The 14,652-nt window shown below is 64.1% G+C and overlaps 1 protein-coding gene across 2 annotated transcripts; it reads left to right on the top strand.

The window, feature by feature from the left end:
* Positions 1–18: 18 nt before the first annotated feature.
* Positions 19–12,854, top strand: ODAD3 (outer dynein arm docking complex subunit 3). 2 transcript variants are annotated; one of them, XM_048831710.2, is made up of 13 exons: positions 19–1,081; positions 2,658–2,779; positions 4,910–4,987; positions 5,503–5,682; positions 7,058–7,159; positions 7,418–7,543; positions 8,171–8,293; positions 9,190–9,348; positions 10,435–10,595; positions 11,017–11,173; positions 11,515–11,667; positions 11,792–11,876; positions 12,133–12,854. In XM_048831710.2, exons 1-13 carry the CDS (start codon positions 997–999, stop codon positions 12,258–12,260), a joined length of 1,659 nt encoding a protein of 552 aa, XP_048687667.1. In that variant the 5' UTR covers positions 19–996; the 3' UTR covers positions 12,261–12,854. The 2 variants fall into 2 exon arrangements, with proteins under 2 accessions (XP_048687667.1, XP_048687666.1); XM_048831709.2 differs by having other exon boundaries at positions 24–1,081; positions 11,512–11,667.
* Positions 12,855–14,652: the final 1,798 nt, after the last annotated feature.

Raw genomic sequence — 14,652 nt, 5'->3', positions numbered from 1 at the left:
GGACGGCGGCGGAGTGGGGCAGCGCGGTTACCAAGCTCCCAAACAGTGGGTCAAAGGCCGGTGACCTTCTTCCCATCATGCCCCGCCGCACCCGCGCCCCGGCGGCCAATGGGAGGCTTTGTGTCAGCGTTGGTTGCCATGGCGAGCTGGGCGGAGGATGTTGAATGGGGAGCGGGGCCTTGGAGGGGCGCAGAGGCGGCTGCCGGGCGGGGGAAGCTCGGGCACTGAGGGGAGTGGAGCCACCCGCTGGGGTGCCACCTCCCCTCCCCGGGGTGCCACCTCCCCTCCCCGGGGTGCCCCCCATCTGCCCTAGTTTGCCCCCATCGTGCCCCCCATCTTCCCTGGGGTGCTCCCCCTCCTGCCCCAGGGTGCCCCCATCTGCCCCAGCGTGCTCCCCCATCTTCCCCTGGGTGCCCCCTCTCCTGTCCAGGGTGCTCTCTCTCCTGCCCTAGGGTGCTCCCATCTACCCTAGAGTGCCCCCCATTGTGCTCCCCATCTTCCCCAGGGTACCCCCCATCTTCCCCTGGGTGCTCCCTCTCCTGCCCTAGGGTGCCCCCATCTGCCCTAGGGTGCCCCCCATTGTACCCCCCATCTTCCCCAGGGTGCCCCCTCTCCTGTCCAGGGTGCTCCCTCTCCTGCCCTAGGGTACCCCCCATCTTCCCCAGGGTACCCCCCATCTTCCCCTGGGTGCTCCCTCTCCTGTCCAGGGTGCTCCCTCTCCTGCCCTAGGGTGCCCCCATCTACCCTAGGGTGCCCTCCAGGGTGCCCCCCATCTTCCCCAGTGTGCCCCCCATCTTCCCCAGGGTACCCCCCATCTTCCCCTGGGTGCCCCTTCTCCGTGCCCAGAGTGCCCCCTCTCCATACCCAGGGTGCCCCATCTGCCCTAGGGTGCCCCCTCTCCCTGCCCAGGGTGCTCCCCTGAGAGCTCTAGCGTGCCTCTGTGCCTCGGCACCCTGCTCTCCAGCACCTTGCTAGTGCCAGGGGGCTGCTGCCACCATGCCAGCAACGCTGGACCCTGCCGGGGTGAAGCCCCCAGTCCACGAGCAGATCTCAGAGCTGCAGAATAAGATACAGCTCCTAGGTACGTAGCTGTTCCGCACCCACTGGGTGGGGTGGGGGTGCTTGCCCTGGGGGTGGGCAGGAGAGGGGGGTGGGGGTCAGCATTCAGAAGGGGGAGAGGTCCCTACATGTGGCTCTCCATCTGCATCAGTGCTTCCTTCTCAACTCAAGCTGCCCCCAGCGTGCTGTTAACCCAGAGTGGGGTGGAGGGGGTTAAATTCTTCTCTCCAGCAACAGCTTCCTGCACAGCAAAATCCAGCCCCAAGCTGGGGATGATGAGGAAGAATAATCCCTCTCTTATATAGTGCTTCTCGTCCGTAGATCTCAAAGCGATTTACCAAGGCGGCTAGTACTATTATCCTCATTTTACCGAAGGGGAAACTGAGACACAGAGCAGGGAAATGGTTTGTGCGAGGTTGCCCAGCAGGCCAGTTGCAGAGTTGGGAATAGAATCCAGGTATCCTGAGTCCCAGTCCAGTGCTCCATCCCCTAGGAGTAGATGGGGCGGCGAGGAGAGCAGAGGTGCTTTAGCCACACAGCCTTTAGACTCTGGAACTCCCTGCCACTGGATGGCGCTGAGGTGGAGAACAGCAGGATTGGAAGAAGGACTGGCTATGGATAGGGTCCTACCAAATTCGCTGTCCATTTTGGTCAATTTCACAGTCATAGGATTTTAAAAATAGTCAATTTCATGATTTCCGGGATTTAAATCTGAAATTTCATGGTGTTGTACAGTAATAGCAGGGGGTCCGGACCCAAAAAGGAATTCTGGGGGGTTGCAAGGTTATTAGAGGGGAGTTGCCGTACTGCCACCCTTACTTCTGCGCTGCAGCTGCGGGGTGCTGCCTTCAGAGCTGGGCGCCCGGCCGACAGCTGCTGCTCTCCGGCCGCCCAGCTCTGAAGGCAAACCTTGTGATCCCCCTGCCACTCCCTTTTGGGGCAGGACCCCCAATCTGAGAAACGCTGGTCTCCCCCATGAAATCTGTGTAGTATGGGGTAGAAGCACACAAAAGACCAGATTTCATGGTCCGGGATGCATTTTTCATGGCCAAGAATTTGGTAGGGTTTTAGCTTTGGATAACAAGATCCAGAGTTAGAACAGTTCATGCTATCAAAGAGCATTGGAAGGGATAAAACCCAATGCTTCGGCCAGTCTTGAGCTATTAGAGACTAGATGGGACCTCTGGGGGGCACACTAGCCCCCATCTGCTATTGCAGAGGGTTTCTTGTGCCTTCCGCTGAAGCTGTCTGCTTTCAGAGTCAGGGTGGTGAGCTAGATGGGCCCTGTATTTCCTGTGGATGTACCCCAGGTTTCAGAGCAAGTGACCTAAACAAGGCAAGGAGGCATTCAGAGGGGCCTTCCTATTGGGTTGCCTTTCTCTAGCTCAGTTGCAGAACATCTGGCTGATAAGTGCCCCCTAGGGACCAGGGTTCTTTGGTGGCACAGAGGGGAGAGCATCTCAGAGGTATCCCATCCAAGTCCTGGCCATGCTAGCCCTTGCTTTGATTGGGCGAGCCGAGGGGCTGACAGGCAGTGGCCCAGCTGCCTGTACTTGTTGGTAACTCCCCCACGTGGGGCTGTTTTGCCCCCTTGGTAGAGGGCGACCGGAAAGCTTTCTACGAGAGCTCCCAGTGGACCATCAAGAAGAACAGGGAGTCCATTGTCTGGCTGAGGCAGGAGAACAAAAAGCTGCACAAGAAGTTGGCGGCCATCCTGGCGGTGAGCAGTCCCCAGGGCTGGCAGGGCGCTCAGAGCCTGTGGCACGAGTGTGTGGCCCTGCTCCCTTCAGGGTGTGCTTTGGTTGCCCGTGAGCTGGAGAGCAGCAGCCCCCCACTCAGAGACTTCTTTCAGCTCTTGTTGTGGTCCAGTGTTGAGGCATTTCTGTGGGGTTGGGAGGTGTATGGGGCTGGGTGGGCGGGAGGTTTATGAGGGTGTGGCAGAGCGTTTTAGGGTGCGCAGGTGCGGAAGACATGGGGTCCTGCGGGTGTGTGTATGCAGGTTGGGGTATATGTAGGGATGTGAGCATGAGGGTGTGGGGGGTATAAGTGGGGGTGAGTGTCTGTGGGGGTGGGTGGGGTGTTATTTTGGGGGTGTGCGTGGGAGATGTGAGCATGAGGGTCTGGGGGATGGGTGGGGGGGTGAGCATGTGGGTCTATGGGGGTAGGTGGGGGTTATTTTTGGGGTGTGGGGGGATGTGAGGGTCTATGGGGGTGGGGTGGGGATGTAGGAGGGTGCAGGGGAGTGTATAGGGGTGTACAGATGGGGAATATGTGTGAAGGTGGAGGGTGTATCAGGTACTGTACATTATTAGGTGGATTACGGTAGGGCCTAGGGGCCCCAGCCTTGGCCCAGGACCCCGTTGTGCCAGGCGCTGTACATTATTTATTAAGTGTATTACGGTAACACTGAGGCACCCCAGCCATGGCCCAGGACCCCGTTGTGCCAGGCGCTGCACAATCACAGAACAAAGAGACCATCCCTGCCCCGAAGAGCTTCCAAGCTAAGTACAAGACAGGAAATGGCAGGTGGAGACAGGCAGGTGGGGAGACTTAAGCAAACTGACAGCATTGGTCAGCATGATGGGCCGTGGGCGTAGCTCACCGGCTGCCTACGTGTTGTGGAGGATTTTCCAGAGCAGGGTTGGTAGCAGCCCCCCCTTCTCTCTCCACACCAGGGTGTGGGTGACAAAAGGAGAAACCAAATATCTGCTTCAGCAGGATGTGCCTGAGATCTGCCTCCTGGACCAAAGTGTTCCCACTGCGATCTAGCAGCCGGTGAGCTGAGCCCGCTGGCCGGCACCGTCTCGCTGCCTGGCACTCTCACCGGCCATCTCCTGGCGTGCCGAATAGCGCCCTCGATTCCAGGGCCAGGAGGGACGACGGCGATCGTCTAGGCTGAGCTGTGAAGAACGCCGGCCGCAGAACTGCCCTGAATGATCTCCTGTTGGAGCTAGAGAAAAGAGCCAGTCTTGACTTTAAAATGGGCGGGGAGGGAGAGTCCCCGCAGGCCCTGGCGAATTGCTCCCCTGGGGTTAAAAATGAGCTACTTATTTCCAGTCTGAACTGGTCTAGCTGCAGCTCTTGTTAGGGCTTTGGCTGCTGGACTGGGGAGCTCCTCTGATCGTCTTGCTGGTCCCCACGCCGGCACTTCGAAATCGTGATCACGCCACCCCTTAACCGTCGCTTTGGGAAACTGACCCGATGCTGCTCCTTGGGCCTGCGGCTATCGGGCCTTTAATCGTTCTCCTGGCTCTTCTCTGAACCCTCTCCCAGTGACCTAGATAAGCTCTCCTGGGCCGGGATTGGCTTTGTGTTCTGTGCCTGTACAGCGCCTGGCACAACCGGGTCCTGTGCCATGGCCGGGGCTCCTAAACGCTACCATAATTCCCCTTATAAATAACACAGTGGGGTCCTGGCCCGTGCCTTGGGTGTCTAGGTGCTACCGTAATACTCCTAATAAATAATGCACAGCATTTAGCACCATGGGGTTCTGGCCCATGCCTTGGGTGCCTTGGTGCTACCGTAATACACCTAATAAATAATGTACAGCACCTACCACAATGGGGTCCTGGCCCATGTCTTGGGTTCCTAGGTGCTACCATAATACACCTAATGTACAGTACAGTGCTCAGCCCAATGGCTTATGACTGTGCTGCCAGGCTGCTACCACAATACAAACAGTGAAAGCTCATTCCCACCCACCTTGTCTGCTTGTCACTGGACCAAGGGACGGTGGGGGCAGGCGTGTCCAGGAATCGGGGCGTCTGTTCCGCAGATCAATGTGCCGGGACTGGAAGTGTCACCTGGCCCGAGGAGCTCTGAGGGTGACAGCAGCCGTCTCTTTCTGCAGGGAGAGGAACAAATCATAAAAGAGGTGTTCCGGGACCGGGCTGCCGAAAAGGCCTCACTGAAAAATAAAAGTGGAGAGGTGTGTGGGTTTTTGCGCCGTGCTGTGTGCCAGGCCAGCTGGTCAAGGCTACGGATGAACGGTCGCCAGGCCCGCATTTCTAGGAGAGAAAAAGAGAGAAATCAGGGGCATCTGCAGAGGTGTCGGGAGCCCAGGGCTAGGATGGCAGGGGGCTGTGGGTCGGGATTGGGGGCACTGGCAGAGCTGGGATATCAGGGGGCTGTGGGTCAGGATTGAGGGGCATTAGAAGATCTGGGGGGGCAGGGCTGGGATAGCGGGGGGCTGTAGGTTGGGATTGAGGGTGGGTAACTCTGATCCCACGCTGAACATTGTGCAGGATCAGAGCCCGAAAGGGTCAGTTCTGTTTCCTGTTGGTATGAAACCAACCATGGGGTTTGGGGGCGGGGATCCCAGGGAAGGTCTGATTCAAGCTGAGGGCGACGTATTGGTGGGGTGATTTCAGTGGGAGCTGAGACGCTGCCTGGAAAACACCCCGCCCTGTACGATTTGCCCTTTCCCTCCTCTCTCCTCCCGAGGGCGCCATCGAGTTCATCAACCACCGCCTCTGCGAGAAGATCAACCGGCTGAACGACCTGAAGCACCAGGTGGAGGTGAGGAAGCGGCGGCTGGAGGAGCTGCAGCTGCAGTACGACTCCAAGGTGCGGGAGGCCCGGGGCTTCCAGGAGGTGGAGGAAGGGAATGTGGAGGCAGCCAAGGTGAGTGGGGGTTTCGGGGGGCAGGTGGGGGGTGAGGAGGCTTGCACTGACCCCAGCACAGCACTCACCCTTTCGGCGTTAGCCGGAGCGGGAGGTTCACTTCTGTGCTGAATGTGGTTTATTAGGTGTATTACGATAGTGCCCAGGACCCGGGCCTTGGCCCCGGGACCCTTTGTGCCAGGCTCTGTACACTAATAGTAGGTGTATTACGGTATCTCTGGCCTGGCTCATGCTCCGAGGGTGGGGACAAGGAGGGTGGGGAGGGTTTGGAACACCAGCTGCTGCCCCATTGGCTGTGGAGGCAGATCAGCCTGGGGGAGTCACAAACCATTGGCTACTTTTTTGGCTGGGAAGCTTCTGCCCTTGGGCACTGCCCATCCTGCTGACCTCTAACCTTTCCCTTTGTCCCTGGGCTCCCCTTGTCTCCCTCCTGCTGATGTCTCTTGTATTATACTGGGGAGGCAGCATGGCCTAGTGGATAGGCAGCTCTCTGGTCTGAGCTCTGAGCAGGGCAGCCGTAGCAAACTCATAAACCTGTGACACAGACCAGCCACTGGAGGGAGACAGCGCCCCTCGCTGCTGTCATGGGCCTGCCCCAGTTCTCAGGGTCAGAATCTCTGGCCCTGTTTCACGGGTGGGGAAACTGAGACACGGAGCGGGGATGTGACTGAGCTGGGACTAGAACCCTGGTCTCTGGAATTCCAGACCAGAGCCTCCTTCCCATGAGCCTCTGGGAGAGACCAGGGAAGCTAAGCCCACCCCCACCCTCCATGCAAGCACGAGTCATTTGCTGCCGTGAGTCGGCACTGGCAGCAGGGAGGGGGCATAAGAAGTTGCCGTTCCTGCCCCTCCTGCCGTGCTGAGAGCCGCCCGCCCTGCCCCAGGTTGCCTGGTGTGTGGCGTGATCACGGCTTCTCTTTTTGCTAAATAAATGGCAGATGCGGCTGTTTCCAAAACATGGGGAGGTATTTGGGGATCAAACCGGCCCTGGTGCCCGGAGTTGCCCTGCAGTAGGCCCAGAGGATGTGACAGGAGGGTGCCCTGGGCTCCGAGATGGGCACCAGGCTGTGCTGAATCCCTTTGGCGCCGGTTCCTCCCGGCTGGCCGGCCCTGCTGCCTGCCGGGGCTGTAGGAGCCGGTAAAGTCTGCAGCACAACTGGTCCCGGACAGCCCTAATCCGAGGGTTCGGTTCAGCCCGCTCTGGGGACCAGGGGTCCTGGGAGGCAGGCCAAGGCCTCAGCCATCTGGGGAGGCAAGTGGGGGGCTCCCCACAGCCTGATTCAAAGCCGGGGAGTCCCTGGGCCTGGCTCCCATGGGGATCAGTGGCCCGCTGTGTGCGGGCGGCTCATTCGGTGGCATTCGTCTCCCCGCCCAGACCCTGCGCAGGCTGGAGAACCAGCTGGAGAAAGCCCGGCTGAAGGTGGAGGAGGCAGAGCATGTCACCGGCCTGTACCGCCAGCTCAAAGCTCACATGCAGGTGAGGGCCGCCGTGTGTGTACTGGACAGAGAAATTTCCCCCTTCATCCCACCCACCCCCTGAGCTTCCGGGGTCAGGGCCTGGCCCTCCGCTCCCAGCCACCTCCAGCTCATGGATCCAGAGTGGTGGGATCCCCGCCGAGGTCCCCCCGGAGACCCGCAGGGTTGGCTCCAGGTGCCCTGGGGGTGGCTCCGAGCCGGGCACGTCCCCGCCCTCGGGAGCACAGCGGGGTGGGGAGCTGACACTGTTGCTCCCCAGGAGCAGAGCTTGACGGCGCAGACCCAGCTGGACGTGCTGGAAGCTGAGATCCTAAGGCTACACCAAGAGCTCCATGGCCTGCAAGCGATGAACACGGATGCACAGGCCACGCGGGATACCACCAGGGTATGGACGGGGGCACAAGGGTGTGGGTAGGAGATGGGGGGCACCAGGGTCTGGGCAGGGGACAGGGGGGCACCAGGGTCTGGGTGGGGAGTTGTGAGGGGATGGAGAATTGGGGGGCCACCAGGGGTTAGGGGAAACGCAGGCTCAGTGCAGCACCCAGTGAGATGGGGGCCACCAGGGCGAATCAGGACCCTGGTGCATCGAGGTGGGTATTCCTCCATCCTGCAGCAGTTCAGGCCAGTGGGTCAGCCCAGTACCCTCCACATCCCAGGTCAGACCCATGGGCCCATCTGAGACAGTACCCACCCACCCGCTCCATCCCAGCTCAGACCCGGGGGCCCGTCCTGGCCGGTACCCACCCGCTCCATCCCAGCTCAGACCCGGGGGCCCGTCCTGGCCGGTACCCACCCGCTCCATCCCAGCTCAGACCCGGGGGCCCGTCCTGGCCGGTACCCACCCGCTCCATCCCAGCTCAGACCCGGGGGCCCGTCCTGGCCGGTACCCACTTGCTCCATCCCAGCTCAGACCCGGGGGCTTGTGACCAGCAGTGTCTGCTGGACTGACCTTTGCCCCGCACCCGGGCTTTTCCTCTGGGGGCTGACCCAGTGTTAACTGCCCCCCGTGCAGGAACAGCTCCAGCTCCAAGAAGACAGCATCTACCGGGAGAGGTACACGCGGGACCTGAAGCTGTCGGAGCTGAAGAAGCAGGTGGAGGAGAGGAGGGCACAGAATGAGCGGGCGGAGAGACGGGTAAGGCTGGGGCGGGGGGGAGGGTGTACGCGGCACCCACCCTGGACAGCAGCAGCTCTCCAGCTGAGCAACCCCAGCTCATAACTGTTAGCCCCACTCGCCTCCCAGAGCTGGGAGAGAACCCAGGAGTCCTGGCTCCCAGCCCCTGCTCTCACCACTAGTCCCCACTCCGCTTCCACCATAGCGCTGAAGCGGTGCATCATGCCGGCCCTCCACCCTTGGGGCTTATCTCCCCCTCCCCCGGTGTCTGCTCAGCTGTGGGCTGCGGGTAGTGGAGGATGAGGGGAAATGTCATCTACCTTGGATCCAGGGCCACCCATAGGGGTTTACGTGAGACCCATAGAATATCAGGGTTGGAAGGGACCTCAGGAGGTCATCTAGTCCAACTCCCTGCTCAAAGCAGGACCAATCCCCAATTTTTGCCCCAGATCCCTAAATGACCCCCTCAAGGATTGAACTCACAACCCTGGGTTTAGCAGGCCAGTGCTCAAACCACTGAGCTATCCCTGCACCCATCCAGGCCTAATGGCACCGCTGCCAGCAATTGGGACTTCCACTCCCCAGGTGGGGCAGAGGGAGTGCGGTCCCCCCCACACAGCCGGCATGCCACACCCCCACATGGCGGAGAGGGCAGGAGCGCAGTCAGCATGCTCCATCCTCACGTGGCCAGTAGGGGGCAGGGGGAGCGCGGTCAGCATTCCCCACACACAGCCGGTGGAGGGCAGGGTGTCTGCCCCTCTGCACCCCTGCTTATTTCACACAGACTGGCCAAGCGGCTGCAGCCCCTGGCGGGATTTGAGCCCAGGCCCTGGTGGGGGCAGCGACCTGGCCCAGGCCTGGCTGCGGGTGGCGAACGCGCCGGGCGGGGGGGCTCTGAGCGCCGCGTCTCTCCCCAGGCCCTGCGGGAGCGCCTGCCCCTGCAGACGGAGGAGCTGCTGAACAACGCCCAGCGCAACAAGGGCACCATCCTCCGCGCCAGACAGCTGCTGGGCACAGTGGCGGTGGAGGAGACCTTCGAGAAGATCAAAATGGCCACCGGCGTCACCAACTCCAGGGTGAGAGGCTGAGGAGGGCTCTGCCCCCGGCACCGCCCCCAGGTCCCCAGCACTGCCCAGCCGAAACCACCTCGGGCTCTAAGCACTAGGATACGCTCCCCTCTCAGGGCCAAGGATACATCCCAGGAGTCCTGCTCTAACCGTTAGACTCCGCTGCCTCCCTGAGCCATGAACAGAACCCAGGAGTCCTGGCTCTAACCTCTCCCCCTCCCTCAGCCCGCCCCCCCATGGCATAGGTCTTGGTCCCGAGGCTGGGGTAGATCCAGGGGTAGCGAGGGGGTGCCCTCTGGCCAGTCCCATGACCTCTCCCCAGCCCAGACCCCCACGAGTCGCTCATGGCCCCTCGTCGCCATCGCATGGCAGCCAAACGACCTGCCCATCATTCGACCTCCGCCAGTCACCCGCCAACTCCCCCCGGCAGCGCGTGGGGGTGCCCCCACTCAGAAATCACCCCCCAACCCAGGAGAGTTGTGGCCAGCGGGGCCCCACCCCCCAGCTACCTGTCTCAGGGAGGAGGGGACGTGCCACCTCCCAAGGTCCTTGGGAAGCAGGTCGGTGCCAGCCGGCTGGTCTCCTTCACGCCCGCCCCACGCCACTCACCCGGAGCCACTGCCATGGCGACGGCGGGCTGACAGCCAAGCTATCTTGGTTATCGGCTTCCCCGGCCAGAGCCGGAGCGGGAAGAGCCGCGGGTGCCGGCCCCCTGCCTGGGACAGCGAGCAGTTGGGTGGCCATGGGTGCCAGGCCTCTGGCTGTCCCTGCCAGCTGGGCACTGGGCTGCCCTCGTCTCTCCCCACACACTGATTCTCTTGGGGGGTTTGGAACGCTGGTGGGACAACGCAGCATGGGCAGTGCCCTCCCCGCTGGAGGAGAGAACCCAGGAGTCCTGCCTCCCAGCCCCCCCATCTGCAGTAACCACTAGCCTCCACTCCCCGCCCAGAGCTGGAGGAGAGAACCCAGGAGTCCTGCCTCCCAGCCCCCCTGCCCACTTCCACCCTCCCCGGAGGTGGCTGCGTTTTGGCAGAGAGGGGTGTAAGGGGCCTGGCCATGGCCCTGGGGGGCTCTAACACCCCGCACCCCCGGCAGGAGGTGGTGAAACGGTTCCTGGCCCAAGGAGAGACCTTCCAGCAGCTAGAGCAGCTGACGACGCAGAACGAGGAGGCCCTGGTACAGCTGCGGGAGGAGAAGGAGGCGCTGGAGGCCGAGCTGCAGGCCCTCACCTACTCGGGGGAGGCCCGGATGACGGGGTGAGCTGCCAAACCCCCCCACCCCTGCTGGTGTGTAGAGGCAGGAGGCCCCAGAGCCCTTCAGTACGTGGGGGGGGGGGGGGGCGCGGCTCTTGTGTAAGGGTGGGGAGTGGGGGCCAGTGGGTAGAGTGGGGGTGGGGGTTCTGGGTGACAGGACTCCTGGGTTCTGTCCCCAGCTCTCGGCAGGGAGTGGGGGCTTGTGGTTAGAGCGAGAGTGGGGGTGCTGGGTGGCAGGACTCCTGGGTTCTGTCCCCAGCTCTGAGTGGGGAGTGGGAGCCAGTGGTTAGAGCGGGGGGGGGAGGGGCTGGGAGCAAGAGCTCCCCCTGTGTTGGCTGGAGCTAAGGGCAGGAGTTCTCTGTCCCTGCCCCGCCCCGGGGTAGGCAGTGCCCACAGCGCTGATGCCCACCCTGCCCCTGCCCAGGGCCCAGCGCCTGCTGGAGGAGCTGCGAACTCACCTGCGCCAGGAGGAGACGCAGCGCGACGTGGCCAAGGGGCAGCTGGACAAGGTGACGCGGGTGCTGCTGGTGGCCAAGGCGGGCGTGGAGCACCTGGCCAGAAAGGTTCAGCACATCCGGCTGGTGAGCGACAAGAGGGCAGCCCCCTGGCGCAGCACCCCCTGCAGGCTGCCGGGGCCAGGCCAGGCTGGGGGTAGGAAGGGGCTGACGGACACAGACGGACCCTGCAGTTTGTACTTGCCCTGCAGTGGCCGGTGTCGCCACCAGGGGGCCCCTTGGCCACGCCCTGGGCTAAACACAAGGGAGGGGGTTGGTGAGTCGCAGGCTGGCATGAACGCTGCTGGGATCGGGGGTCAGGACTCCTGGGTCCTATCCCCAGCTCTGACACTGACCTACGGCGAGTCCCCGCCCACAGTCGTGCCTCAGTTTCCCCCATGCGGTGGACACTGTTATCCCCCCAGAAGAACGGGCGCTTTGCTGAGGCCCCGCCGGACGAGGTCGCCGGCGACTACGTGCTGGAGCTGCTGGCGGAGACAGAGGAGAAGCTGCTCAAGGTGCTGGCCGAGCTGGGCGACCAGGACCAGAGGGAGCTGCTGCAGAAAATCGCAGAGGAGGAGGTGGGCTCGGGGCAGGGCTCCCCTTTTCACCCCCTCCCTGACAGCCCCTCCAGCCTCCCCGTCCCCCATCCCCGGGACTGGGCCAGGCGCCCCCCGGCCGCTCTAACGCTGCCCTCTCTCGCAGTTCCACGCTAACCTGGAGGGGCGCCTGCCCAGCGCCAACGTCCGGGTGAAGCTGCCTGTCGCCCAGAAGCAGGACATGTACTATGGTGAGTGTGTGGGGGGGGTCCCCCCAGATTGGAAGAGGCAAAGGTGCGCGTGGCAGGGGGTGAGATGTGGGCTGGGGGGGGGGTGAGGTGGAGCGGGGGGGCTGGGAGTGGGGCTATGGAGAGAATTGGGGTGGTACTGTGGGGGTGAGGGGAGCTGGTGGGGTGGGGGGCAAGGCCTGCTGGCAGCGCAGGGTGTGGGGGGGCAGCGGTTGCTCTGCCCCCCCCACCAGCCCGCGCCCCCCGTCTCTGCCCCCAGACGAGGAAGACAGCGGGGACGAGGGCGACGTGGTGACGCGGGCCGCCCTCAAGCGCCAGTCCCAGCAGATCATTGAAGCCAAGACCAAGCGCCGCAACCGCCCCAAGAAGAAGGAGGGGAAGCTGTAGCCAGCCGGGGGGGGCTCGGAGCTCAGTCCCCCCCCCCCCGCAGGGCCATTGCGAGGGTATTAAAGGCATAGCAAGCTCCAGTCCAGGCCCTTGCCTGTGAGCCGCCCCCTCAAAGACCCTAGGCCCTGCCAGCCCGCCCCTGATCCCAGCAACCCCCCATGGTGGCCTCTAGGGCCGGGGGTCCAGGGTTAGTGGGGCAGCAGCCCCAGCCCCACGTAGCTCCTGCCCTTGGCGGGGGGGCAGGGTGAAGGTCAGGGCTGCCCCTGGGCCTGGCCAGGGGCCCAAGTCAGTCGTGGAGGATGGGGAGCTGCCCCAGGGCGACCCCTCAGGCCGGGGAGCAAGCGGGGCTCCCTGGGGCTGGGCCCCTCCCCTTCCCCACCTTAGGGGGGAAAACAGCCCCCTGCCCCCTCCTCATGCCCCGACCCCCTCTCCTGCTCCCCCCACCCGCAGGCAGAAGGTGAATCACAGCCTGGGCCTCTCGGGCTCCCTGCTGCCTCTCGCGGCTTCCCCCCTCCGCACTGGGACCCCCAAGCATCCCCCCCGATGACCCCCCGTGTGCAGTGTGTGATTCAATAAAGCCACTCGGGCGGAGCAGCCCCTGGTTTGGTGCAGTGTGATGGACATCCCCTCCCCCGCGAGGCCCGGGGGCAGCATGGGGCACGGGGCGATTAGCATGACTAGCACCCCCTAACGCCGCTCTGGGGCCAGTGCTGACTGCGGGGGGAGAGCGCCCCCTGCCGAGCCCCCCCACAGCACAGCGCCCCCTAACGCCGCCCTGGGGCCAGTGCTGACTGCGGGGGGAGAGCGCCCCCTGCCGAGCCCCCCCACAGCACAGCGCCCCCTATCGCCCCCCTGGGGCCAGTGCTGACTGCGGGGGGAGAGCGCCCCCTGCCGAGCCCCCCCACAGCACAGCGCCCCCTAACGCCGCCCTGGGGCCAGTGCTGACTGCGGGGGGAGAGCGCCCCCTGCCGAGCCCCCCCACAGCACAGCGCCCCCTAACGCCGCCCTGGGGCCAGTGCTGACTGCGGGGGGAGAGCGCCCCCTGCCGAGCCCCCCCACAGCACAGCGCCCCCTAACGCCGCCCTGGGGCCAGTGCTGACTGCGGGGGGAGAGCGCCCCCTGCCGAGCCCCCCCACAGCACAGCGCCCCCTAACGCCGCCCTGGGGCCAGTGCTGACTGTGGGGGGAGAGCGCCCCCTGCCGAGCCCCCCCACAGCACAGCGCCCCCTATCGCCCCCCTGGGGCCAGTGCTGACTGCGGGGGGAGAGCGCCCCCTGCCGAGCCCCCCCACAGCACAGCGCCCCCTAACGCCCCCCTGGGGCCAGTGCTGACTGCAGGGAGGGAGGGCATCCCCTGCTGAGCCCCTGCCCTGCTCCCTGCAGCACAGCGCCCCCTAGTGCTGCCCTGGGGTTGGCTGCAGAAACCAAGAGCCCCCCTCCCTTGGCTGCAGCCCCTGCATGGACCGGGGGTGGGTGGGGGGGCGCGAGTGGCAAAGATTTGATCCCCACTGGGCTCTGCTTCACTGCAGCCCCAGGAGCCAGAATCTCCGTCCCCCCACATCCTGGCCCCAGACTCTGATCCCAGAGAGCCAGCCTTCCTAGCTGCCAAACCCCACTCAGCCACCGCCGACACCCTTTGCCATCTTGTGCCTCAGTTTCCCCTCATCAGAAAGGGGGGCTTGTAACCGCTCCTCTTGGAGGCGGATCTGCCACCCGCTCCGTGCTGCTGGGCGAGTGGCCCTGGGAGCGGGGCCGTTGCCAAGGCTGCGTCCTCCAGCTGCCGGGGGGCAGGGATTGTCCTATGCCCAGCATGATACCGACCCCGGTGCAGCGCTGTTGGGGGCACAGAGGGCGGCGAGGGCTCTCCAGCAAGGGGTGCCAAACAGGGGCTGCCCCAGACAGAGAGGGGAAGCCAGGCTGGAATGGGACGTCCCCCTCCAGCAGCCGTACCCCAAAATCATCCCAGTGCCCCTCAGGAGAGGCTGGCGAGGGGGATCAGCTGTGCCAGTGGCCCACGGGAGTGGCTCCCCCCTGGGCAGTGAGCGGCACTGGGGGGCGGGGCCCACGGGGACACGGCCCCCTCCTGCCACACCTCGGCCCTGGCAACTTTCCTGCCCCCCAGCCCGGATTGCCAGAGCTGTGACCCCTGGGGGGCACCTGCTCCGGGGACACTGAAACACCAGAAACTCAGCCGCTCCCCCTAACTGTCCAGTGTCAATCGCAACTCTGGACCCCCCCCCCGACGTTACAGCCCCGCCGGTGCCCCTCAGTCCCAACCCACAGCCCCCTCCTACCCCGCCCCCTGGGGCCCATTCCCCTGCCCCACAGCCCCGCCGGTGCCCCTCAGTCCCAACCCACAGCCCCCTCCTACCCCGCCCCCTGGGGCCCATTCCC

The sequence above is a fragment of the Caretta caretta genome, chromosome 20, assembly GCF_965140235.1.
Source record: "Caretta caretta isolate rCarCar2 chromosome 20, rCarCar1.hap1, whole genome shotgun sequence".
Taxonomy (NCBI): domain Eukaryota; kingdom Metazoa; phylum Chordata; order Testudines; family Cheloniidae; genus Caretta; species Caretta caretta.
This window is presented reverse-complemented; position numbering and strand designations above follow the sequence as displayed.